The sequence below is a fragment of the Hippocampus guttulatus genome, chromosome 7 (genome assembly GCF_054856545.1).
Source record: "Hippocampus guttulatus isolate MCC_2025c chromosome 7, RoL_Hgut_1.0, whole genome shotgun sequence".
NCBI classification, from domain to species: domain Eukaryota; kingdom Metazoa; phylum Chordata; class Actinopteri; order Syngnathiformes; family Syngnathidae; genus Hippocampus; species Hippocampus guttulatus.
Window position 1 is genome coordinate 8,863,682 of NC_141267.1, and position 25,502 is coordinate 8,889,183.

The 25,502-nt window shown below is 40.8% G+C and overlaps 1 protein-coding gene and 1 long non-coding RNA gene across 4 annotated transcripts in view; one reads left to right on the top strand and one right to left on the bottom strand.

Moving 5' to 3' along the window:
- kdm4b (lysine (K)-specific demethylase 4B) overlaps nucleotides 1–24,086 on the top strand; it is a 28,821-nt gene extending 4,735 nt beyond the window's left edge. Inside the window, exons 2-22 of the mRNA XM_086115657.1 lie at nucleotides 1,619–2,026; nucleotides 2,936–3,111; nucleotides 4,753–4,867; nucleotides 5,850–6,043; nucleotides 7,632–7,681; nucleotides 10,877–10,980; nucleotides 11,133–11,270; nucleotides 12,937–13,133; nucleotides 13,227–13,474; nucleotides 13,572–13,732; nucleotides 13,841–13,976; nucleotides 15,088–15,248; nucleotides 16,013–16,217; nucleotides 16,699–16,775; nucleotides 16,918–16,973; nucleotides 17,361–17,469; nucleotides 18,175–18,363; nucleotides 19,346–19,522; nucleotides 19,741–19,860; nucleotides 21,300–21,392; nucleotides 22,186–24,086. Of these exons, the coding sequence (XP_085971783.1) occupies nucleotides 1,649–2,026; nucleotides 2,936–3,111; nucleotides 4,753–4,867; nucleotides 5,850–6,043; nucleotides 7,632–7,681; nucleotides 10,877–10,980; nucleotides 11,133–11,270; nucleotides 12,937–13,133; nucleotides 13,227–13,474; nucleotides 13,572–13,732; nucleotides 13,841–13,976; nucleotides 15,088–15,248; nucleotides 16,013–16,217; nucleotides 16,699–16,775; nucleotides 16,918–16,973; nucleotides 17,361–17,469; nucleotides 18,175–18,363; nucleotides 19,346–19,522; nucleotides 19,741–19,860; nucleotides 21,300–21,392; nucleotides 22,186–22,743 (3,642 nt within the window). The 5' untranslated portion in view covers nucleotides 1,619–1,648 and the 3' untranslated portion in view covers nucleotides 22,744–24,086. The remainder of the gene's footprint in view (nucleotides 1–1,618; nucleotides 2,027–2,935; nucleotides 3,112–4,752; nucleotides 4,868–5,849; nucleotides 6,044–7,631; nucleotides 7,682–10,876; nucleotides 10,981–11,132; nucleotides 11,271–12,936; nucleotides 13,134–13,226; nucleotides 13,475–13,571; nucleotides 13,733–13,840; nucleotides 13,977–15,087; nucleotides 15,249–16,012; nucleotides 16,218–16,698; nucleotides 16,776–16,917; nucleotides 16,974–17,360; nucleotides 17,470–18,174; nucleotides 18,364–19,345; nucleotides 19,523–19,740; nucleotides 19,861–21,299; nucleotides 21,393–22,185) is intronic.
- LOC147202182 (uncharacterized) overlaps nucleotides 15,153–25,502 on the bottom strand; it is a 45,551-nt gene continuing 35,201 nt past the window's right edge. The window contains exons 4-6 of one of the 3 annotated variants that reach the window (XR_015101383.1): nucleotides 17,314–17,443; nucleotides 16,962–17,009; nucleotides 15,153–15,252 (exon numbers count right to left, since the gene is read on the bottom strand). This is a non-coding gene — a long non-coding RNA (uncharacterized LOC147202182). The other 2 variants (XR_015101382.1, XR_015101381.1) reach the window with 2 other exon arrangements.

Here is a 25,502-nt window from a genome sequence, read left to right on the forward strand (position 1 = left end):
CTCACTCACATCTGCCTTTTCTCTCTCTTGCTCTCCATATGTGTATATATACACGCCCACCCTTCACTGATTGGCCGACTTCTTTGCCGCATGCCTGTCCACAGTCACTTCCACCTTTTCTCTATATAAACAGCGTGTCGGCTGTCAGTCAGGTTTTGGAACTCAGCGCATAGACAAGAAGGCGTCCTGTCCATTTTGGAGAAAATTTTAGACTTTTAATGGCGCCTTATAGTCGTGAAAATACGGTAGTCGTTGGAACTTAAAATATTATATCATGCATATACACCTTGTTAGTGCATTAGCAGATGCTGTTATTGTGAGCGCATGGGCTGTGCATTCTGGATTCGGCATGGCGATGGTGGATACAAGTGCTGCAGCAGTTGACTGAAATGGACTCCTCACATCGGAGATTTTAGATGCAGTCAGATATAATTCGATACACATTCTTTTACTGAGGTCGGACCAACAATATCCCAACATTACTCTCCAATCGTGACACCCCTGATTCCCAAATGCATCAAATTGCTCGCGTGTGATTGCCTATATAAATATTTGCATTCGTGGTTAGTTGAAAACTTTTACAGCAAGTACTATCACAAAAATATCATTCTGTTTCGCTGTTTAGCTACATTGGCTAACACTCAGACTCCACAAATGTAGCCCGATTTTGACCCGACAGATGCTTCGCAGGCAGGTTTTCACTGTCATGCTGATCTTTCGTCACTTTATGCCAATTTAACAGCAGGAAAAGTGAAAATTATAGCTCTAAATGACTGGATTTTCACTTGCAGTGTTTTGTCATCAAATTCTGGACCATCTTATAATGTGGCATACAACGCACACACATGCACCTACTCAGTTCTTACTTTTATACTTATTTCCCTATCACTACAGTCAGTAGCCTTATTTCAAGCCTCTCCATAGTCATGTGGTTTACAGAGCTAATTGGCTCCGCATTGTGACAAAGGGGACCGGTTAGCTTTAGCCCCAAGGCAAGGCAGTTTACTGCGGCGAGCTTTTTATATGATATTCATGGGCTCAAAGTAATCTTACAAGTAGTTGTGAGTTGTACAAGATTCAGACTTATTACAATTTCGCTAAAGTCTGTAGCCTTACCTCCCCCTATGCGTATAACTCTGAAGAAGCAGCGAACATGCAGTTTTCACTTCTGACCGGTTGTTACAAACTGCACAAGCAACCAATCAGATGGTGCTAAGGGTGGGCCAATGCTGGATGGGAGTCACAGCAAACAGAGAAGTGCGCTGCAACCATCAGATCCAATGTAACCCAGTTTGAATTTATCTTCTGTCTTCAAAAAACGGGGAAAAAAAGGAGGGCCACATATCAGCCCTGATAATCGGCCCGGCCAATAATAGGTCTATCACTTAATTTATACTATTAGTATAAGTAATCTGGAAAGGTGTCGGTAGCTTCTTCTCTCACCTCTTGTGCTAAGCTCTTTTTATAGATGTGGCCATGTTTGGTTTATAATCTCCCAGTCTTGCACGTTTTAATAAAGAGTGATTGAAACTACCATGACCTGGTCATGACGTCACCACTAATCATCTAGGATCCCTTTAAGACTGACAAATACTGAATGTCCACATTTCCTCTCTAGGTTTACCTGCACCCTTTAAAGGTGTCCCTAATGGCGACCAACATAGTCATGGATACAATGGTGCCTCCTCATCCTGTTCCAGCATCGTTGGCTACAGCTCAAAATGGGATTCCCATCCAGGAGCCAGTGCTGGCTGAAATACCTGAGACAGTGGTGACCTCGCAGCCCATTCCTGCCCTAGCTGCCAGTCAGGCTCAGCCTTCACAGCCATATATCGCTGGTGGCCTTGCGCCTGGTTCTGAGCTGCCCCAGGCTCCTCTGCCTCCACCACCACCACCACCGTCCTGCACTAAGAACCCCAACTGCAAGATCATGACCTTTCGTCCAACCATGGAGGAATTTAAAGACTTTGCCAAATACATTGTCTACATGGAGAGTGAAGGAGCTCATCGTGCTGGGCTAGCCAAGGTGAGCACAACACATGAATAAATATTTAATTGTTCCTGTGTATTTGGTAAGGTTACAGCTCAAACTACTGAGTGTTAAAACAAAAAGACACAAAAGATATGCGTTGTGTAATCATTGAATAAAAATCCAGATAAAATCAATGTATGGATGAAGGAATCTCAAGTGGAGAAGCTGCACATATTTACAGTAACTTGACAACAAACTCTGAATGTGAAACAGCTGACATAGAATAAAATTGAAAGCAATGCCCAATTTATATGACTATAAATCATAATACCAATACTCCCTCCCCTGGCAGATAGGTATTCACATTCACTTGTGTGACGTTGCGGTGATGTCACGGTTCCATTATTGCGGATCCACTCTAGTTTGACCATAACTTAAACTATTGCTGCTAGGGGTGCAACAGTACTCCCAGTAAAATCTGTGAACCGTTCAGTACAGAAAGCTTTTGGACCGAGGCTTGCAATTCGATGAAATCATCAGATTTTGAATTTGAATTACAAATTAATTTTACCGTACCATAAAATTATTTAGTGTAAACTATTCAGCTTAAAAAAAGTCGATGTGAAATATTCAACATATTCAGCTGCTACTTCAAGACACAGCTGCGCCTAAAATGTAAATTTATTTTATATTCTCTGATGTCTTTTATTGGGATTGCGAGATGCATTTGGTTTGCACTGAGTGGGATTCCTTTTTTAAAGATATTTCCGTTGGTCACAAAGGTCAGATTTTGAACGAGTGGTTTTCTCATGAATATTCAAAAGTAGATTTTGGTTTACTGTTATCCTGAATGCAATGTGATGTTGGGGTACTTTTTGAAATAAAATGCTTCTCCGGTAATGTTTTTCTTCTTACAATAACAAAAAAATGCTTGAAAGTGCTAAACATCGTGTATCCGACTAGGTGATTCCACCGGAAGGTTGGAAACCACGGAAATCCTATGAAGCCATTGAGGATATGGTGATCCCAGCTCCCATCATGCAAGTGGTGACTGGTCAATCTGGTCTGTTTACCCAGTACAACATCCAGAAGAAATCCATGACAGTGGGAGAGTACCGGAAACTGGCTAACAGTAAAAAGTAAGTCAACATTCTCACAACAGGGACTCAAAGCCAACTTGATATTCTTGTTATGTACCTATGTAGATGGTTGAATGTCGATTCATGTAGATGGGGGGTAAGGACGCGAGAGGTTTTTGCTGGTGATGAAACAATCTCATGATGGATGTGTACACATGGCAGCCTTTAAACATACTTTTAAATATTTGGATGCTGACATGATTTTTGGTATTCCAGCTCTGAATAACACCACAATGGATTTGACATAAAACAAGTGCAGACTCTAAGCTTTAGTTTAAGGGTAGTTGCATTCAAATCAGGTAAACGCTGTTGTAATTATAGCCTCCCACCTTTTTAAGAGACCAAAAGTAATTGGACAATTGGCTAATCAGCTCTTCCATGGCCAGGCATGTGTCGTTCCCTCATTATTTCACTTGCAAAGAGCAGATAAAAAGCCAAGAGTTCATTTCAAGTGTGGTATATTCATTTGGAAACTGGTGAGGTCATCTCTCAAAATGAAGCCCAAAGAACTGTCACTATCAGTGAAGCAAGCCATCATTAGGCTGAAAAATCAAAACATTTGGTGTGGACAAATCAACTGTTTGGTACATTCTTAGAAAGAGAGAAGGGACCGATGAGTTCAGCAACACCAAAAGACCTTGAACAACAGAGAACAAGTGTAGTGAATGACAGATAAATCCTTTCCCTGCTTCAAAATTCATTGGTCAGTGCTTCACGATACAGATACGATCACGGAAAGTGCATAAAAATGTGTTGTAATTCCAACACGTTCACCTGATTTGGATGTAAATACCTTCAAAATAAAGCTCAGTCGGCACTTAAAGCACATCTTGATTGCTTCATTTCAATTGATGCTACAAATTGCATCAATGTCCAGATATTCATGGACCCGTGTGTAGGTGAACTGTCACCCTTTGTTAAATTGCAACATCAAGATATCAAGCTCTAGTACTGAGTTTGTCGTTTTAGTTTTGGTCACGATAAATCTCAGTTTTAAATTGGTATGCACTGTTGGTCCCATATCCCCAGTTTTGGTCAGAGAACAATTTAAAAGAAAAAAGTTAAAAGCAGGGCTGCAACTAACAATTATTTTAATAATCAATGACTGTTGATTATGCTGGCGATTAATCAGTTAATTGCATAAAGCAAAAACCTGTTTAAATTTCCATCCCTTTGTTCCAAAAAAGGATATTATTTCAAATTGACTGCTGAGAGTACACAGTTATGATTGAGTTATTGGTTTTGTCTGTTGCATGACAGATAATATTCGTAAAGATTGACCATTGTTTTCCAAAGTAAAAAAAGATGTTTGCTAATATTTCATTTTGAGTCAACACAAAATTAAGCAGTATGCATTCATGGAGGACTACAGAAATCTAACAATATTTATTGTAGAGAGTCTGAAATTCCAATGTTTAAATTCAGCACAGTCTCTGAATGATGAGTAAATTATCTCCCAAAATTATCGATGATTTGCAGGAGCTGCTTTCCACATCCCGCGAAAGCAATGAAAGTGTCAGGATTGCAGATTTAAGTTTAAAACACAAATGCTTGGCATTATTGGTCTGACTGTTACTTTGTCATTGCAGGTTCATTGTCAGCTCTGTTTTTAACTCAATTTGTGTGTTTACCCTGTTTTAGGTACTGCACGCCACGGCATAAAGACTTTGATGACCTTGAGAGGAAATACTGGAAGAACCTGACTTTTGTGTCACCCATCTACGGGGCAGATGTTAGTGGATCCATCTATGATGAGGTATGTGTTGGAGGCGTGTCACCATTTATTCCTACACCATTTTAAAGCATAGTAAATTAAATGGAATTGCCACACCAGTTCATCTGGGCTTCTGTATATCAAGTTTTAGAAAGTGGACATACTGGTTAGTCATGCACCTTCAGCTTGTGAATGTCACATGACTAAACGCAGAAGTAGGTAAGCTGTGATTGGTCGTTACCTGAGCCCTAAGGGACTGTGATGTCATTTTCAGTCGACAGCAAGTGGCAAACTCCATGCCTGTCAATTTTCCTGCTGTTTTGAATAAAGCAGGAGGTCAACCATAAATTTGCTTGATCATGAACAAAATCAGATGTCAGTCACAGAGCTGGTCCACAGGTTGAGAGAGCAGATCGTTCAAGACGAAAATATACATTGAATAATTCAGTAAGTGGGTAGACTTGAGCAATCCAACATTTTTGTCACATGCTTATTACATGTACAAAGATGTAGTTTGCACAAAGGCGCAAGAATGTCACCTGGCAAAAGAAGGCCTGCTCGCCATGCAAAAAAAAAAAAAAAAAAATTGGATCTTCAAAGCTGTTGCACCATCTGGTGGTGTGACCACAAATGTACAGCCCACGCTGTACATTTGTATAAAATTCCCTACAAAGTGCTTTGGAACCAATGATATGGGGCAGGGGTGCACAAGTCTGGTCCTTGAGAGCCCCTATCCAGCCTTTTAAACATGTTTCCATCCTCAAACACAACTGATTCATTTGATTAGCAAGCTGTTAAGATGCCTGATAACAATCCAGATTATTTAAATCAGGTGTAGGGTAGGGAGACATGCTGGATAGGTGCTCTCGAGGACTGCACTGGGGCACCACTGTCCTCGGGTAGCTGAAATCTGTACAAATAAATATGTATATATAGTATACATGTTCCCTATCAATGGAAACTTGTGGCCCACCCTGTAGTATTAGTTCAAGCTTTGTCTAAAGTGCATTCTGTACCTAATCAGGACATTCAAGAATGGAACATTGGCCACCTGAATACACTGCTCGATATGGTGGAGCAAGAGTGTGGCATCGTCATAGACGGTGTGAACACTCCCTACCTGTACTTCGGCATGTGGAAGACCACCTTTGCCTGGCACACTGAGGACATGGATCTCTACAGCATCAACTACCTGCATTTTGGCCAGTCCAAGTCTTGGTCAGTCCGTTTTTCAGTTCATTTATGGACACACAACACCATGCTATATGGGTGTATGCAAGTTTGTTTGTTTATATGTACATTATGTTTACAGTGAAATCTCAAGTTAACAAATTTGTTACCGTTTGTAACTTGACACATTCACAAATCAAGGTAATATTTCCCATTGAAATAAATGGAAATGCAATCCATTTGTTCCAGCCCCCAATTTAAGTTGGATTATTTAGTTTAACCTGTGGGGTTAACAATAAATATAACTTTTAAAAAAACATGTTTGCTATTTAACTATTCATTTCTCTTTAACTTTATCAGATGAGTGGCACAAATATAGCCTAGCAACGATGGCCCAAAGGATTACCAATAGTTTGGGTTTATGTTTTTTTCCCCCATTTTTCTAATTCTCTCTATTGACAGAGAAATTTGATGTGTAGCTGATGGAATAAAAATCTACTGTATTTGAGAACAATCCACTTCACCACCACCGTAATTTCCTGGTAGAATTTTCACATTCGGTTTGTTTTGTTAAAAGTATTAACTCCTGATATATGGAATTGGTGTTGTGGGAGGGGTTTTCACACATTTGGTGTTAGAAGCACGAATCTGAAGAGCACGCACGTAAAATAAAGCTATTTTTTCCTAGGTAGCAAGAGGGGATTGTGCCGAGACTTTACCACACAACTGCAGAAATTGGGGCAAGATCCTACATGGGTCTCCATCTATATAATGTATTCATGTTGTGTTTGTGACAAACTCATGTATTTATATTTTAGTTGTGCCAAATGAGACCAAGTTTTGCCTGAGGAACACGACCCAGATGAGAAAAAATGGACAAGTCATGTAAACAGAGGGACATCAACACGTTATCTTACCTGTCAATGCTGTCTGGATCTGACTGAAACTCCCCAATGCTTTTTAGACCTCTGGGTATATCAAACCCAGGGTTCCGTCACTGTTTACATTTAGTGCACCAAAGTTGACATAAATGTGTAGACAATGACCAAATAGACCTTTTAAGTGTCCCAAGCTTTGGACAGGATGCTTTTGATTTGGTGTGGTTAAATGCTAGATACATCCAGCATTGTTGAACAAAACTAGTCAAAAGTTAGAAATCTGAAGATGTATGTTTGGCCTACAGATGGCAGTGTGACGCCTTATCTTGCTATCTCTGACCAATTCACCATTTTGCCCATATAGTTTTGATTCACCTACCATACCCCATTTTCTGATTCATTACACTTTTCTGTCAGCGCTGTTGTGCTCACTGTCATCTTTGTTTTCTCTGCCTTATTTTACAGCATGTCACTTTCCCCTTTACACCAAATGGCTGTTGTGTTTAATCTTGACCTAAAAATGGTTATTCTTTATTTTCGTTGTTGCTCATACTGCCGTATAGAGGAAACATATTTTTGTCACTCTTATTGTTAAAAAGATGCATGATAATAACTTATAATAATTCATGTCAGCTTTCTTAAAATAACAGGTTGCTCAACATTCTGCTCCTTTTGGTTTTAAACATGTCCCAAAATTCCTATATTGTTCATGTTCCTCTGCTTGACCAGCTGATGATTTCTGTTGCTTTTCTCTGCAGGTATTGTATCCCACCAGAGCATGGCAAAAGGCTGGAGAGACTGGCGCAAGGTGATACACCATTTGTAAAATTTGTTTTTATTGTATTATATTTTAAGTTGCTCAGGTGTTCTAGAATGCCCAGGGAGAAACGGCGAAGGTAAACATCACAAATATAACACAAAATGCCAACGACTTAAGAGCTTAAGTCACATGGCGCTAGTGTGCTCCAAAGCTCGTAGTTGAATGAGTTAGCTTCTAGTTACTAGATAGCACTCTCAAACACCTTGCCATCATTGCACAATTCTTGACGACTTGTTCACCATTTCAATACATAGAAGTCAAGTTAAACCAGGTGGCCTCAATAATTTACCAAATATGAAATAAGCACCGCAAACACAGGTCTTTCCAATTATGCCCTCGGTCCAGTTTGTGCATTTAATAGCTTGTAGCCACAGGCTCCTCTGGTGTTTCCTCTTGGAACTGAGAATTCCTTTCTACTTAGGTTGGCACAGCCATACACATGACGTCAGACATGTTGATGTTCTTTGAAACTATAAAAATTCTACACACAAAAAAAACAAATCTTCACAGCCACACACCCATGCCTTCCGTTGTTTTGAGCAGAAAACGGGCTGGAGTGTAGTATCACTTCTCATGCAAGCAATTTTTTATTGTGACTATGACCGTTGCATTAAGACGACGATCAGAGTGACACGTGACCGACAATAAATTCCGACGGTGTCATATATAGGGATGTCTCAATCAAGTTTTTTTGCACTAAAATCTGATTCATTTGATTTTGAGTATCTGCTGATACAGTCATGATGCAATGCATGAACAAGAAAAAAAAAAGAGCGCGCTACTGTACTTAACTACATTTGTCTGAAATGTAATTTGCAACTTGCCACTTTTTTGGAAACTCATCGTAATGGAATTCCACCTGTTTGATAGAATAATTACCCCCCTTTAAAGATGATTAACAGAAGTCTGATTATATAAATTCACGAACCGAAATAACTTTTTAGAGATACAATTCAGCATTATTGTAAATAACATCTGCTGTTATGTAAGGTTTTCTCTTTCCATCACATGGAGCAGATTTAAAATAAAACAAATGCAGTGCACTGAATATAACCTCAATAATTAGATACACTGCAACTTTCTATTCAGTTTAGGTTTTTGGAAGTGAGCTTTGAGGTAGATGCCAATTACAACCTTCCTCTTTATTTCAAAGCAGCTGGCAACATGTGTAAAGTGGGAGGAAAGGAACACGAACATTGTTTAACAAGCACCCATTGACCTATTAAACCCCGCATCCGCTCTGGCTGTTTCACGTTTTATGAGGTCCTAAAAAAGACAGTTATGAGTGTCATAGGATTGCCTAATGGGTCCCTGACAATGGTCTTGTTACTTTCAACCGCCTTCCGACATTTGCCACCATGACAGTTGTTGCTCTTATCTCTTCCTCTTTACATCTGCTCTTCCTTCACGTACATTTTATCAGTCGGCAGACATGGCGAACTGGTATATGTGACAAATTTTCCTTTTCAAGCTCAAAAAGACAATGTTTTAAGTTAATGATGTTCTACAGATAACTGGTGGAGCTAATACTGTTTTAATTGGGTTAAATTGTCTGGCTCTGACAGCACATTTTTCACCTTTACCATCTCCAACAAGTCGGCAGCTCATGAGACAATTAGTGGCCCTTTTCTGTGTCTTGTCTTATAAGGCGGAACCAAGAATGAAATATGTGTTGATTACTACAGCCATATCAAAGGGAGAATGGGTGGGAATTTGGGACAAACCCCAACCTCCCTTATCCAAAAACAAGTAGAACTCATTCAGTGCCAAAAGGGTTTTCCCATTTTAGTACCAAGAACCCTCCCCCCCACCGTCCCTTTTTTAAAATTAATTATTTTTTTAAAACCATTTAAACCAAGCTGCATATCATCTCACATGCAATTAACACTTGTATAATGATGAAAATGATATGACTTGTAGGATTTGATTAAGATGACCACGGTGAATATATATATATATATATATATATAAAAAGAGGCACCTGAGACGATCCAACACATAACTGCAGGGTGTAAGATGCTGGCAGGGAAAGCCTACATGGAACGCCATAACCAGGTGGCTGGCATAGTCTACCGAAACATCTGTGCGGAGTATGGACTGGAAACCCCAAGGTCAAAATGGGAAACACCTCCGAAGGTGGTGGAGAATGACAGAGCGAAGATCCTGTGGGACTTCCAGATCCAGACTGACAAGATGGTAATGGCGAACCAACCAGATATCGTGATCATAGATAAAGGGCAGAGGAAAGCCGTTGTAGTGGATGTAGCGGTCCCAAGTGATGGAAACATCAGAAAGAAGGAACATGAGAAACTCGAGAAATACCAAGGGCTCAGAGAGGAGCTGGAGAGAGCCTAGAAGGTAAAGGTGACAGTCGTGCCTGTGGTGGTCAGAGCACTCGGGGCAGTGACCCCCAAACTAGATGAGTGGTTGCAACAGATCCCGGGAACAACATCGGACATCTCAGTCCAGAAATGTGCAGTGCTGGGAACAGCAAGGATACTGCGCAGAACCCTCAAGCTTCCTGGCCTCTGGTAGAGGACCCGAGCTGAATGAGGGACGGACACCACCCGAGGGGTGAGACGAGGATTTTAAAAAATATATATATTGGGGGGGGGTTGCTGTAGGTCTGCACGTTATGAAAGAAAATGCAATATGGGATCCCAATAGCCATAATATTGCAATATTTATCATATTCCTAAACATTTGCCAAATACAAATCAATGATTCAAAGCTCTCAACTGGCTTTTCTGATTGACTTTTGGGCGCTGGATGTGTTCAGGTTTCTTTGTTTCATTCTTGTTCAATCATTTCAGTTGACGGTGGTGGGCGTCCACGTTTTTTCGGGGGCACAAACACCTCCTTATATATTGCATGCCATTTATGCGTGGTACGTCTGTCTGGTGGCTGCTTTTAAAATTCCATACGAAATCTTTGTTGAGCGCATTTCTGTGACTCGTTCATATCAACCGCTTAAGACCCAAAACACCTTATCTTTTCCAAACCTTATTCTGTACGCAAAAAGTGAAAACATTGATTGTGACATGCCAAAAGGCTGACAGCAGAAAACTTAGAGTTCACCTTTTAAGCAAAACCGGTTTTGTCTTGATACCCTTGCCAGATATGAGTTTTTGTAAAGTCATCTAGAATTATGAAACACCCTGCATTATTTGTGCTCTCTTGCAGGTTTCTTCCCTGGTAGTTCCCAAGGGTGTGATGCTTTTCTTCGTCACAAGATGACTTTGATATCTCCGTCTATCCTGAAGAAATACGGCATTCCCTTTGACAGGGTGAGCAGCAACTTTCAAAATTGGAGATAGAGAGACATTTGTCATATTTATCACATTCTTTGTTGATGTCCTCAAAGCTCAGAGTCTGTACTTATCTATATTTTTCGTCAAATTATTGTGTACTTCTTCTAAATACATGTTTGTGTAAACAGGTAACTCAGAATGAAGGAGAATTTATGGTAACTTTTCCTTACGGCTACCACGCTGGCTTCAATCATGGCTTCAACTGTGCTGAATCCACAAACTTTGCCACTCTGCGTTGGGTTGACTATGGCAAAACGGCTTCTCAGGTAAGGATATACGGATGATATTTTAGTATTTAGGTCTGCACGCCTGTGACCCTTATGAGGATAAGTTGCTCGGAGAATGGACGGAAATACCACCTGTGAATATACACACACACACACACATATGGGGCAAACGTGTGTGTGTGTGTGTGTGTGTGTGTGTGTGTGTGCGCATGTGCGTGTTTGTGTGTCACTGGAAATTAGAATAGAACAAAATCTATTACAATACAGTATTTGTTCAATAAAGTTTTCACAGTTTATCAGTACTATGACACCCAGATCTTCATCAAACTCGTGACTTTTCTTCACTCGCATTATTGGAAAGGTGGAAATGGAAATGACTAATAATCAGAATTGCACTGTGGAGGCTCGTAAACCGTGTTACAGGCCAAAGGCTGCCTTTGTCACATAAAACTCAGTATATTGCAAATCTGACTTGAAGCTATTTTAATTTGCAATTTGCATAATTTTGCAGTTTCCCCGAGATCACCTCATTTGAACCATATGGTCTTGAGGGAACCCTGCTCTTGCTGAGTCTTGTGGCTTTGTCACTCAAAAAGTTGAAAGGTTATTTTGTCCTTCAGCTTGTATACATTTCATTGTCTCCGGCGTTGGTCAGATGGGTGTGGCGAGCTGACAGGTCGTGACATTGATTTAGATATAGATTTATCATTTAATTTATCCCAAGTGGGAAACTAAATAATTTGGGTAAAATAATTTAAAATCCAGTCTCAGTCCAGACTGATATATACCAAACTCACACTCAAGTAGACCATGTCTGAAATGGAGGCAAATTGTATGGGATGCTCCGGTTTTTCTGTAGCCAGTGATAGATACCAATTTCAGAATATTGTAAGAGTCTTTTTGTGTTGGGGAGCAGAGAGGGAGGCATTTAATAGTCTTACTTGAAGTTTCAACTAAATGAGGGAAACAACGTTCATTTGTCTCTTTCTGCCTCCCTCACATATAGTGTTCATCATCATCCACACGACAATGTATATTAATGTTTCTGCCAGTCAATTGGCGCCGAAATGCAATGTAGGTTGGATATCGTTTCCCTGGTCCGAGCATCCCATTCTGTTGTTTGATAAGGTAACACAAGTTCCCTGCATGGCTCAGGAAATGATACAACTTGAATGTAATACAGCTAGCCGGGGAACAAAATATTTTCATCCACATCTAGTCTGCCATCTTGTTTTAATCCTGCCCATTTCTCTCCCAATCATATTTCTCATTTGGTGTTTTTCTCAAATCTTAGAATTCCCCCTTTTGATATTACACTCTCAGAGTGAAGCACTCCTGTCTCGTGCTTCTCTTTAACAGCAGACACATGGATGTGTTGTCCTCGATACTCTGAACTGTGCCCCGGGCGCTTCTAGCCCGCTGCTGCTGTGTGTTCCACTCACAGTATGTTTTTGCTGTGTTCACCACTCTGATGGGTTAAATGCAGAGGTCAAATAGGGATGAAAAGTCGTCGTCTTCTTGAAGGCGTCAAGTGCATGTCGCAAAAACAACGTTGATGATTGACAGTCATTTTTGTTCAAATTTAGAAGACTTTTTTTAAAACTTTACAGCGACTCAGACACTTTGAGTGCAAACGGCGTGCTGTGACATAACCCCACGGGGACTTGTTTCTGAAATGGTTGATTCATTTTTTTCCCCCCTCAAGTGCACCTGCCGTAAGGATATGGTCAAGATCTCCATGGATGTTTTTGTTCGCTGCCTCCAACCGGATCGTTATGACTTGTGGAAGCAGGGAAAAGACATCATAGCGTTGGACCACAGTCGGATCACAGAGCTTAGCAGCCCAGAATTGGAGCGCTGGAGACAGCATCGTGTCACATATAGAGCAAACCTCCTGCGCAGGTGAGACATATATTTCCATTTTGAAAGGGTGTTGTTGCATGGACAAGTCAAGTTGTCTGCATATGTAGTTTGACTTTCTCCCCACATTCCCAGGGCCATGCAGAAAATGAAACAGTTCCGCCGTCTTAAGCTGGAGGAGGTGAAGGTGCTAGCAGAAGAGGGCATTGAGTTAAATGCTGCTGAATACCAGCGTCAAGTAGAAGAGCGGGAAGCCCAGCGGAAGCAGGAGAGAGAGGAGCGTCTTGCCAGAGAGGCCATGATGACCCTCGAAGCCATGGAGCGGAGGGACCTGGAGGCTGCAGAAGCTGCCTCAAAAGCAAGTGAAAATGCCGCTCAAGAGGGTAAGGAGTTGGAGAGCTATTCGGAGAGTTAATATTTTTTTCTTTGCAAAGACTTAAATGAGATGTGTTTTTTTCCCCCCAATTTAATCTTGGCCAGATCTAGAGGCCCAACAGCAGAGCATGACTGACAATATGACAGACGACGTTGGAATAAAGCCGAAAAATGCCGCCATCACTGGATTTCAAGAAGCATTTGAACAGTTTGCTGCGTCACGGTCTGTCATCGTAGATGACACAGAGGAAATAAGTTGCGACCAGGTACTTTACAACTTGAAAATATATAGTTCCTTCAATTTATCATATAATTTGTTATACACGAGCACAATTTTAAATGTGATAGCTTATTGTTTGTCACGTATGAAACAGAAAACAGTTTGTCAGGCAAGCTACTCCAGCATGAAGGTGACAACCGAGGTTAAGAAGAGCCGACGCCACCCCCTCACCAAACCACCCATGCGATCTCCGTTGTCAGTTGTCAAGCAAGAGACAACTGGTTCCAAAGGTATCATCATGCCATTCATTTAATTTCTGTTTATTTTCTTGTTACTCCTCTGGGGTGTCAAAAAGCAGCTTTGCCCGATTACTGATTACCGATTACATCAATCCATTTGCTTAGTTTTTCCATCTTTGAATTTTCCCTCCGGCCGTTGCTCATCCATTTCAATACAGCATTTACAGACTTTTCCGACCCATCTCGTTAACCCCCCCCCGGCCCCCCCAATTTTTTTTAAATGGCAACGGTTAATGTTAGCAATATTCTTATTTTCTGCATGGTGGATAGAACATATCCAATTCAGTATGCAAATCTATAGTTTCATCTACTATACGTACTGGATTTCAACTCATCATTGCGTCATTATAAATCACAGTCGATAATCTTCCTCTATCAATATATTTGGAATTCCTGACGAGGAAATACTAATATGATTTGGCAATTGATGTAAAAAAATGAATGTTAACATTTTCAAAATCAAAGATGTAATTTTGATGACTGATTATTATTTTGTGTCAATAGTGTATGTCCCAATTATAAAAAGACACAAAGATAGTATGCATGTTCAAAATACAGAGAAATAATGCAAAGTTGAGGTTGGCATGTTTGCTTTGCCCTCGACAAATGTTCCTGTTTCTCGTGTGGCCTTTTTGCAAAATGAATTGCCCACCCTTGTTCAATGCACTAAGGCCTTGCCTTATCATTTTCTTGTTTTGGTGTCCAGAAGGGTCGATGGATGGCAAGGAAAAAGAGAAAATGACGGGTGTAAGAAAAGTGTTATTAAATGGAAACCTGAGAGATCTTCTTGTGTCCTGTTCAGAGCTGACAAATTGTCTGGATCAGTAGCTTCAAGGGGATTCACCGAAAAATTGATTCTCAACCTATGGGAGCATGTTGGTGAAGCCACTATTTGTGGTCATCAGCCAATTATATTTCAAGTGCTGTCCCATACACCCAAACAGAACGCTTTTCTTTGTGAATGCTTGCTGTTCAACGATATTTCCCGGCATCTGAAAAATGCTTATAAACTTTCTATCAATGGAAATGCAATTATTTCTTTTATTGTTGACTGACTGACAGATTTCAAATTCTAAACTTTGTCACATTCATTTATCGTCAGAACTTTCCTCACCGGTGCCACAGAAAAGCAGCACAGAGGAAGAGGAGGACCTCTGGCAGAATCGCTTCCGCAACTTCTTGGCTGAGAAAGCTTTCAATTCTGCTGTGTCAGTACTCCAGCCACACTGTGCGGTCTGCTCCCTCTTCTGTCCATATAAAAAGGTACCTACACACACACACCGCAGAATTCTACATATTAAGGTGCCAAACTCTCGTACTAGCTTTTACTGTGGTTACTGAAGTTGTTGGAGCATAGAAAATTGTGATTTTTATCTAGCCTAGGTATGTAGGTACGAGTGATCGAAGAACTCAACTAGTCATTTTTTTGATTGACTAAAACGAATACCGAATTAACAGACATACAGAATTTTAAAACTGATCCTTGAAATTGCAGCCATGGATCTACAAATTGTCTCTGTCTCTATTGCTTCTGCAATACTTTTTCACACTTTGGGAGTATAATGCCCCAGGATTGTCTGGTGCATTACACTTGCTCTGTGTGCTCCTATCAATCACTCCAAAGTCAAGAAGAATGCATGGTGTTGCCATAGCAATAGCGTTTTAGTGACCTGGAAATAGGAAGAGGAAGTGGTCACATTTTTGTGTCCACCTTAAGTAGCAACTTGACAAGTGGTTTGCATCTTTGTGGAATTTTCTAAAAAAACATGGAAGGAGCACTTCAAATGCCCCTAGAATCATAACAAGTCAATGTAGGAAACACTCAGCCTTCTCACGAAATTCTCCAGAAATTGCATTCTCCCGTTTGAGCAAAAATGATTCATTATTAGACTATGAAATGACCCTTGTATTTCTACAAATGTTAGTCTTTCAGTGAAGCCAGAGGTTGAGGAATTGTGATATTTGAGCAAGTAATAGCATCATTGTGATACATCGAGTTTACATGATCTTTCCGTCTGTCGTTTTAGCCAAACCATGAGCCCAGCAATGTCAACGGCTCCCAGCGCACCCAAATCCCATGCCATGGAAGTCGAACTCGCCCAATCGTCCCCGAGATGTGCTTTAGTGTTGGGACCGGCAGCACTGAGCCTCCCCCCACTAGCAACTACATTGGGGAGGATGGAACCAGCGTCTTGATATGTTGCTCCTCATGCAACATGCAGGTTCATGCCAGTAAGTATTAACGCATTCCACACAACCCGAAGGACCACCCGTGATTCATCCTCATCTGTACTAAGTGATTTAGATTTATTTCCTAGATTTAGTTCTAGTTTTTACCATCTCTGCCATGTAGCTGGTTATTTCTTACGTTTGTAAGAGATTTTGGCAGACACGTGATGTCAGCTTGAGTCGTACGTACCTTGGTACACAGCAAAAAAAGCACGCATGACCAAACACACCCGGGCTCAGTCAGTATCACAAGTACACAACAATGCTCAGCTTTTATCATCTCTGAAGGTGCAGGAAGGCTTTCAAAAAGGCACGTTCATTACATTAGCCCTCGAGGGCCGAGCTGGACTTAGCTGGAGGGAGGCAGCACTTCTATTGTTATGAGAACAAGAAATCAGAATAACCATTGAAAGCATTACTTTTGTTCTCAGTTGTTGTCTGAAGTGGGCGTTCAGCAAAATCACATTACTTTTCTCTCTTACAGGTTGTTTTGGCGTTAACCCAGACATAGTCCAAAATAAGTGGACATGTTCTAGATGTGCGGCAGGCGCCTGGGCAGTGGTATGTGCTAAAATTCTGCTTAATTCCTGAAACAAATTTCCACAAACCCGTGTTACTCTGTCTTGATGAAGCCAATGTATGAAACTTTCAGTGATATGGATTAATCCATATTTCTGTCCTGTCGTTGTATTATAATTTTCAGGAGTGTTGCCTCTGCAACTTGCGGGGAGGAGCTTTGAAGGTTACCGTAGATAACAGGTACGTTGTGGTCAGCCACCTTGCCAAAACACAGATCTAAAAAAAGGAAAAAAAACACGACTTTCACATACAAAACACTTAACAAATGAAAGCCTAAGGTCAAAGAAATGAGTCCATTCGGGGACAGTAATAAAAGTCCAATTATGTTTGCATTTTATAGGAAATCATGAAAATGGGAATAATCAGTTTTAAGGTCAAACTGGCTCATCTTTCAAAATGTAAACATATAATTCGTCAGCCATTTCAGCGTTTAGATTTAAATGGGTAATGTCATGCAAGCAGTATAAAATTACTGGCACATCTTAGCATCAGTTACTGGAGAGCCTCGCTATTGTATGACCAGAGGTAGTTGTTAAAGCTTTATTGGTGTGTCTCCTCTTGAAACAGGTGGGTCCACATCATCTGTGCCATTGCTGTGGCCGAAGCTCGTTTCATCAATGCCATTGAGAGGGAGCCAGTAGACGTCAGTGCTGTTCCAGAAACACGGAAAAATCTGGTAAGTTAATGCACAAACATAGAAAACATTATTGAGCAAGATGATATCAAACAGGCAGGGAAGAGTAGACTCTCCCTATATACTGTAAAATAAAAATGTTTCCCACATTTAATGTTCAACGCAGCTGTCTGATTTCCTTTTTTTCGCTGTTTTGGGGTCTCCTTTCTTACTCAGGTTCACGTTTGTGCACTGTTGTATACCATGGCATTGTATTGAAAACAATTCGGTGTGACCTGACACTTGACCTGGTTGCATGCTGCCATTTTGTTTTTCTGTGTTGCTCTCTGGTTAAATGTGGATAGAGGTACAAGTAAAGTTGTATATCTGTTCAGCTGAAGTGAGGCAGGTAAAGAGCATTGAAGGCGCTGAAGGATTTCTCGAGATTGGAAAATGTTTTTGCCTGGAATAAGGACTCATTACAGGTAGACACGAATTGCTGCTAAAGCCAGAATTGTGGTAGACCTGGGGTGGGTTTAACACTCACACATTTAGGAGGAAATGAAGCCATTGTAGAATGGATGCTCTCCAAGGGGTGCTTGCTAACGTGTGCAAGAGCTGTGATGGGGCAAGCGATGAAAGTCTGAAAGGATGTCAAGATGGGAAAACTTCCCCCTATTTTGAATTCACATGTTGGCAGTTAGAGATTCTCCCAAAAGGTTGAATAGATATTGTTCCTCTTATCTTTGTCTTTTGTCCTCATCACAGGTATGTGTGTTCTGCCATGGCAAGAGTGACAGTAAGAACCGTGGTGCATGCATCCAGTGTTCAGAAGAGAACTGTGCAACATCTTTCCACGTTACATGTGCCCAAATTGCTGGAGTTGTCATGACACCAGCTGACTGGCCCTACATTGTGTCTGTCACCTGTCACAGGCATAAAAAAATCACTCTGAAGGTAAGCGTAATCACCAGCAGCAATTTACCATTTCATTCAGTGTAAATTGTGACCTTTGTGGAGCAAGCGGGAATTTACATTGGGTACAACAAAATCAACACCTGCCTCATGTTCAAATGGCAGGTTTTTGTGATGTAAAAATTTGACCAAGATGAATCATTTTTCTAAACAGTTTCCACGATTAATGTGACATAAGCATGTTGACAAAAACATGCACAATTACACAATTGAGATAATGTGGTTGTTTAGGTGTGCAAACTACACACCCTCTTATAACTGGCTGTGTTCAAAACTTACGTTAAATGGGAGCCAGCACACATGTGCCGCCATTTAAAATGCCTCTGATAAACTCCGAATAAAGTTCAGATGTTCTCGTAAGCTTTTCCTGACAATATCGTAATCACATCTTGTATATTTTAGGGATGATGATGTACACAATGCACGTACTGTATACCATAGACACATACTGGGGGCGTGCCTTTAGCGTCCTCTTTCGAACCCACCCTTCCCACTTTAACTCCCGCATACTGTCCTCAGCCGTTCCTCCATAAGTGCAGCGTATCAGTCAGTCAAGCGGACCCCTGATCGAAGTTACACAACATTCACAACCTGTGTTCACAACCTTTATCCACCCATTTTCAGAAATGGGTGGATAAAGGTTGACCTGGTTCTTCTCATTTCACACATGATGGGTGGGCATACACTCTAGAGACCAAACGATATGTATCCATACAATAAAAAAATAAATGTTATGTTCCATGTCCCTGTTATAATCTTGTACAGTACTATAAAGTGATAAAATAATGTAGGTCGTTCAGAAATTCATACAGTTACGAATATCACACAAAATAAAAGTTTAGTTAAACACCACAACAAAACTACTGTATAATCAAACCATTGAAGAAATACCTTGGAGACAATGAATGCAATAATGGAGTGAGTGTATTTTTAATGTATTGTATGTTTTTTTTTTTTTTTCCAGCCACGAACACCAGCCAAAATGCCCCTACGTCCGACCCTGGGTCAAAGGGTAATTGGCCGCAACACTGATAGCTGGTATTACCATTGTACCATCATCGGCATGGCAACGCAAACCTTCTACGAGGTCAACTTTGACGACGGCTCATATTGTGACAACATATACCCGGAAAATATAACAGTGAGTGCCTTACAGACACCATAGATCGTAGGGACAAGCTGAAGTTTCCTAAAATAGAAAACGTGTTGTTTTAACTCTTGGCAAAAAATAAAATAAAAAAGCAAACATTGGACCTAAAAAGCAGAACATTGCACTGCATCGAACTTGTACTGAGTTCAGTGCAAGTGAATCAAGGTCCTCTGGAAGATGACCACTAATCTATCTACTTTCTTCCTCAGAGTCATGACTGCCTGCGTAGCGGTCCTCCTGATGTGGGGGAGTTGATTGTGGTCAGCACGACTGACGGTCAACACCTCAATGCTTCCTTTGTCAAACAACACACCCACAAGCTCTACCAGGTGAATATAAATGAGCATGCTATCTTGGCTATGCTGAATTTGTCATTGAGAATGTAAAGGTGCCAGCAACATTTAATGCAGGTGTGTCAAACATCCGGCCCGCGGGCCGGAACCGGCTCCCGAGGAGTTTCGATCAGGCCCACAGGATCATTTAAATAAGGTGCAATTCGTGGATTATCCACTAGGGGGCATACTGTTTTCCCTTTACGTTTGTAAAATGTAGGCATGGATTAAATTTAGATTTTATATGGACATGTGTAAATGGTTGAAAAAAATCCTTTATAAATCGTGTTATATTTTTCAATACCAATTACAATGCATATATGTCAATGATAAAAGTAAATTGCACATTTGTCTAAGGAAATCTCAGGTGGTTCACGAAATGTTAGGTAAAAGATATGTTCATTAAATTTCAACATTTTCCTCATGTTCTTGTACTTCACTATACCAAAACAAAGGAAAGACATGATATTTTAGTTATTTGTAGCAGAGTATGGTGTCATTTTAATGGTCCGGCTCACTTGACATCTACCGAGGCCGTTATGCAGCCCACAATGTGAAATGAGTTTGACACCCCTGACTTAGTGGAAGGCCGAACAATAAAATAGTCTTTCATTAGAAAGCACAAGATTCAATCCACCTGTTACTATTCATACAAATGACCAGGCCCAGATGTGTGGCGTAAGATTTTTCTTCTTTTAAATTGTAATGACAAGCATAACAGTATGTACCGGTATATTCTCTTTTGTTGTTGAGCATTGAAGTATTAGTGGTAAGCACTTTGCTTCACAGTTCTGAGATTCATGGTTCAAATCCCAACGTACTGCGTGCAAGGGTTCCTCCGGATAGTCCAGCTTCCTCCAATGTCCCTAAACCATACTTACTATTAACATACTTCTTATAGGTCTCCTCTAGAAGAGGCTCTAACTCACCTGAGACCCAAATTAGGGCAAGTTTTGAAACACATTTGAGCCTGTGGATGCTACATCCCATGCAGAACAATCATTGACAGCGCGCACATACCCACCCTGTATACAACTTTGCTAAAATCAATAGTGCCCCCCCCAAAAAAATACTCCAACCCTCTCCTGGAGTCATAGTGGACTGAGCATCCAAGACATTGATCAATATTTGTATATTTAAAATGTTGGTCAGTTTCGTAATTGTATGATGGCAAGCATTTGAATGTTTAATTTCCACTGTATGGCTTTTAATGTTGCTGACTGAACAGACACATTTCACTGTGATGATATATTTTGAGATTAAATGAGGAAATGCATTTTTGCACTTCTTTGGCTTCGCTGATCAACCTTTTTTAGGCCAGCTCACATTATGTAATGATAATTTGGTGCCTACTTCTTGATAGAACTTTTGTATCATAACTCTGAAGTGATTTTTCAGATGTCATCAGATTAACTCCCTTTAACTGTGATCTGCAGGTTGAGTTCCAGGACAAAAGTCAGCTCTTGCTGAAGCATTCAGAGATCCATCTGCCGGACCAGGAACTGCCCAAGAGGGTCCGGACTCGCCTTGTGAGTATTCTCTGGGGGCAGTTGTTGTCTTTGAACTATAGAGGACTTAATCTGTAAAATGTACTTTTGTTAGAATACAAATAGGTCTGTGCGCAATGCTCACCCTTCAACTGTGAAAGAGGGAGATATGACTACGTTAGCCAGTGGTGGCTTAAAACGAGTGATTTCAACCTGTCAACCAATCAAGTGTGCTGTAATTCTCTATCCTCACGGTATTTTAAGGGTAAAATGTCAGAGAGCTTTTATGATGTCACCTGAAATCTCAGAAAAAAAATTGCCCAATATGTCTCCATTATTCAGCAAATTGTAGGAACCTTTGAAAATATTTGAGTTATTCCTACTTTATTAGTTATTCCGACTTCCTCCCACAATCCTACGGTTTGTAGTTCACAGTCCTATGATTGAAAGTTTCACTTATGATAGGGTGTATCTGCCTCTCTCTCAAAAAATAACATTATCTTAGATGAAAGCTCTCTCGCGGGGCTGGGCAAAATTTACTGCTCAAGGACAACATTTGATAGGCTGGGTCATGTAAAAAGGGGGAAAAAATGTACAGTATGTAAAAGTTGATTTAATTAAATGAAACAATTGTTTTTAATTTTACTATTATTTCTAATTATGTGACTCATTCAGTGTTTGATTAATGAAGGGGTGTGACAATATGTGGCCCCTGGCCATAGTTTGCTCACTGTACTTTGCCCCCCTCTGCTCTAATTTCTTCATGAGCGTAAACGTATACAAAAGTGATAAGGGATGCCATGTGTCATAAATTTTGCGTGGGTGTGTGTTTTAGGCCATACCTACATCCCAGGAGGAGACTCCCTTAGCCGACGGAGCCGGAGCAGCCAAGCGTCGTTGCCTGCCCACCACCTCGACCCCGTGCACCAATGCCCTGCCCTCCGCGTGTACCCCACGCACCAGTGCCCCCATGGCAACGATATCCTCACCCCAGCCGACCACCCCTGTAGCAGCACCGGCGTCAGTGCAATTTAGCAGCACGAGTAAACTTCCAGCCTCACAATTTCTCTCCTCCATGAGTGCGAGATCATCTGCGGTGTCCGCGTCCCCCAGTGCTACTCCGATGCTCCCGGAAACTCCAATGGACACAGGCGGTGTCCTGTCCCATGTTCTGACAGACTTGAACTTGGCCTCGGACCCAACCCTAATGACCCAGTCCACCCCTTTCCAGTGCCAGCTGAACTCCGATCCCCTTTTGTCAGCGCAATCCCCTGCGCCACCCTCACATAACATTTCAGACAGTTACATGCCGAGCAGCGGCTACGTCTCCTACATGGAGACACTCCTGCATTCACATTTCCCTGAGGACGAGGGGCCGGCGACTCTGTTTTAGACAACAGCTCCACTGCGCCATAACTCGGCGCCAAATGGGATGGATGCTAAAAGAGGGAAAGTGTGGAGAGTGCTGCAATTGCAATTGGACACAAATATGTTGCACCAGCGCTCAAAGACATGAAAGCACTCTTTTAATGCACAGAACTTTTTTGACATGATCTAATTGCAGTGGCGCTTATGCAGCAGCTAGATAGGACGGGATTTTTTTTTGTCTCATTTTGTTTCTGCTATTATTATTATTATTATTATTATTATTGTTCTTGTTGTGGTGGTGGCAGTTTTTTTTTTTAATTTTTGTATTATTTTGGACTCCGTGCTTTTGCGTTGTCTCTGGGTGGGATCAACTCAGTACCTCGTTGCAAGGTTCACTATTGGAAGGCTCACATTATTGGTGTTAGGAAGCCAGTATTGATAGTTTCAAGTACCGTATGTCCTGTACAAAAAAGTTTCTTTTCTACATGTCAAAGTAACCAGCAACAAATGGATCTATTTTTCCTTCGAGCCAAGTGTGGCTTTAACAGCTGCACACATAAAATGTTCTTCAACAGGAATTTTCACTCAAGTGTTTTTTTCGTGTAAGAGGTAAACGCAGCAATGAGTTTAAAATGTATTATTGGTAAAGTCAGTATTTAAATGTCTTAGATATTGAATGAAATATAACAGGAAAACATTCAGAATCAGTCCACAGAATACGTTGTGAACAAAAAAGACCGTGTATGTATTACCATTGTTCAACGGTCTTTGAGTGACTCCCAGTTTTCACTTGTAAAACATGTCTCAGGGTTCCTACCCTCACAAAATAAATATAGTTGAGGGCTTTGTACTGCTAAAAAATGAATTAAGTTGAAAATTCTTTAGTGATGTGGAGTGATCTACTCACTAAAATTTCATTTGAAAAATTCATTAAAATGATTCACTTTTAGTAAATTTGTTGTATAAACATAGGAACCCGAGGGTATGATGCAATGTATAAACTCTATGTTGTATGATTATAGTGTGTGTCTTTTCTAGTTCATCTTTTGGATCGACATTGAAAACTTGGCTATTTTAAAACGTTTTTATAGGATTTCCTGGACAGATCACTCTCAAGTGGCACCTACATGTTTGTTTTCTCCAGCCGTTTTTGCTGCAGAGATCTTAAACTACTGATACGCCTTTTTTTCCACTTTCATCTTGTACATAGCAACGGTCTTGCATATTGTGATTGAAATCTGTAAACGTCAAACATGAACACCCTCCACCCATCCATCATAACCGAGAAAATGTTTGGCTTTGTCTCCAAAGTAATTCAAACCAAGAAAGAAACCTTATTTCTTAGGGATTAAAGTGGCTTGCTCGTCACCAGATCGTCTCTGTCTGTCTATGCGGTGGAACCGTGGCTGTCAAATTGGTTTTGTGTCCTTATGCTGTATTTGAAGATGGTGGGAAATTCGAAAAATCCACCTCGGATTTGTCCTGACTGCATGAAGTTATTTTGAATAACCAAATTAATCTAATGACAAGCAAGTAAAACTACTAAATATATGATTGTAATCTTGTAAATTCTATTTTGCCATATTCATGGTCTGTGTCGTCATGGGATTGTCAAGTGACGTCTCTCCAAAGTCGGTCGTTTCGTTGAACTCGGGGGCTGGAAGTGGTTTTTTTTTTTAAATTTTGCAATTCTTACCATTTACGTGTTAAACACAGTATGTAATAATGTTATTAAGACCAGTACTTCCCCTCAAAGATGGTAGGTGTTGCCAGTCAGTGACGGTGCAAATACTAATATTACTGTTTATAACCTCGCCACACTCCCTTTAATTTAGAGTGTTGTATTCACCTGCCACGCATGTTTTTGGAGTGTGGGAGGAGATCGGAGTACCCGGAGAAAACCCACGCAGGCACTAGCAGAGCATCCAAACTCCACACAGGAAGGCCACAGCCAGAATCAAGCCCTGCACTTTTGCACAGTGAGGCGGACGTGTTAACCAGTCAAAACCACGGTGCCGCCCGAATGTAAAACAAGGTGTAAAAGAAAAAAAAATCAATCTTATTATTCAGGTACTGTTTGTTCCTTTTCGTCTTTCCAAAAAAATATTCGGACTACTCGCATTGTGGGATAGGGCAGAAAAACACCTGGTGAAGTGCAATTAAGCGACGTCTCCTGTCTAGTTGTGTGTGGTGAACTTAAAAATACTGTGCCCCCCGCCCCACACACACACAATGCAAACTGGGGGGCCTCACAAATAGCAAAATTCCATGTATCATTGACTGTCATTGAAGTGTGTTGGATTTTTTTTTAAGCCCCAAAGTAGTAAACCCCCAAAATGTATTTTCCACCCAAAAAAACAAGGGTTGCCTCAAAAAGTATGTGGGCCACGGCCATTGGACCGCCCGTTGCCCTTTTTGTGAAGCTTAATGAGAAACTATTGTGCCACTTTTGCTGGTTCAAAAACTGCCAGACAACCTTATGATGAAGCACTTTTTGTACTACACTACTGTATCAAACGATAAACATATCAATGAACAAAAATTACATCATTCACTTCACCAGACCAAAAAAAAGTAAATACAGCTGTTCACAGAGGAAGCAGATTGGGCTCATGACGATCTTTTTTTCCTGCCTCAATGTTTAGATTTTAGGATTCACTTTGACTAGTTGGTGTTAAGAGCTCACACATTTGAAGACCAAAAAGGACAACATGGAAATAGAGAGAGGGAGAAGGTCATGGATTCAACAAGCACACACACCAAACGCACTCACACTTCCTCTTC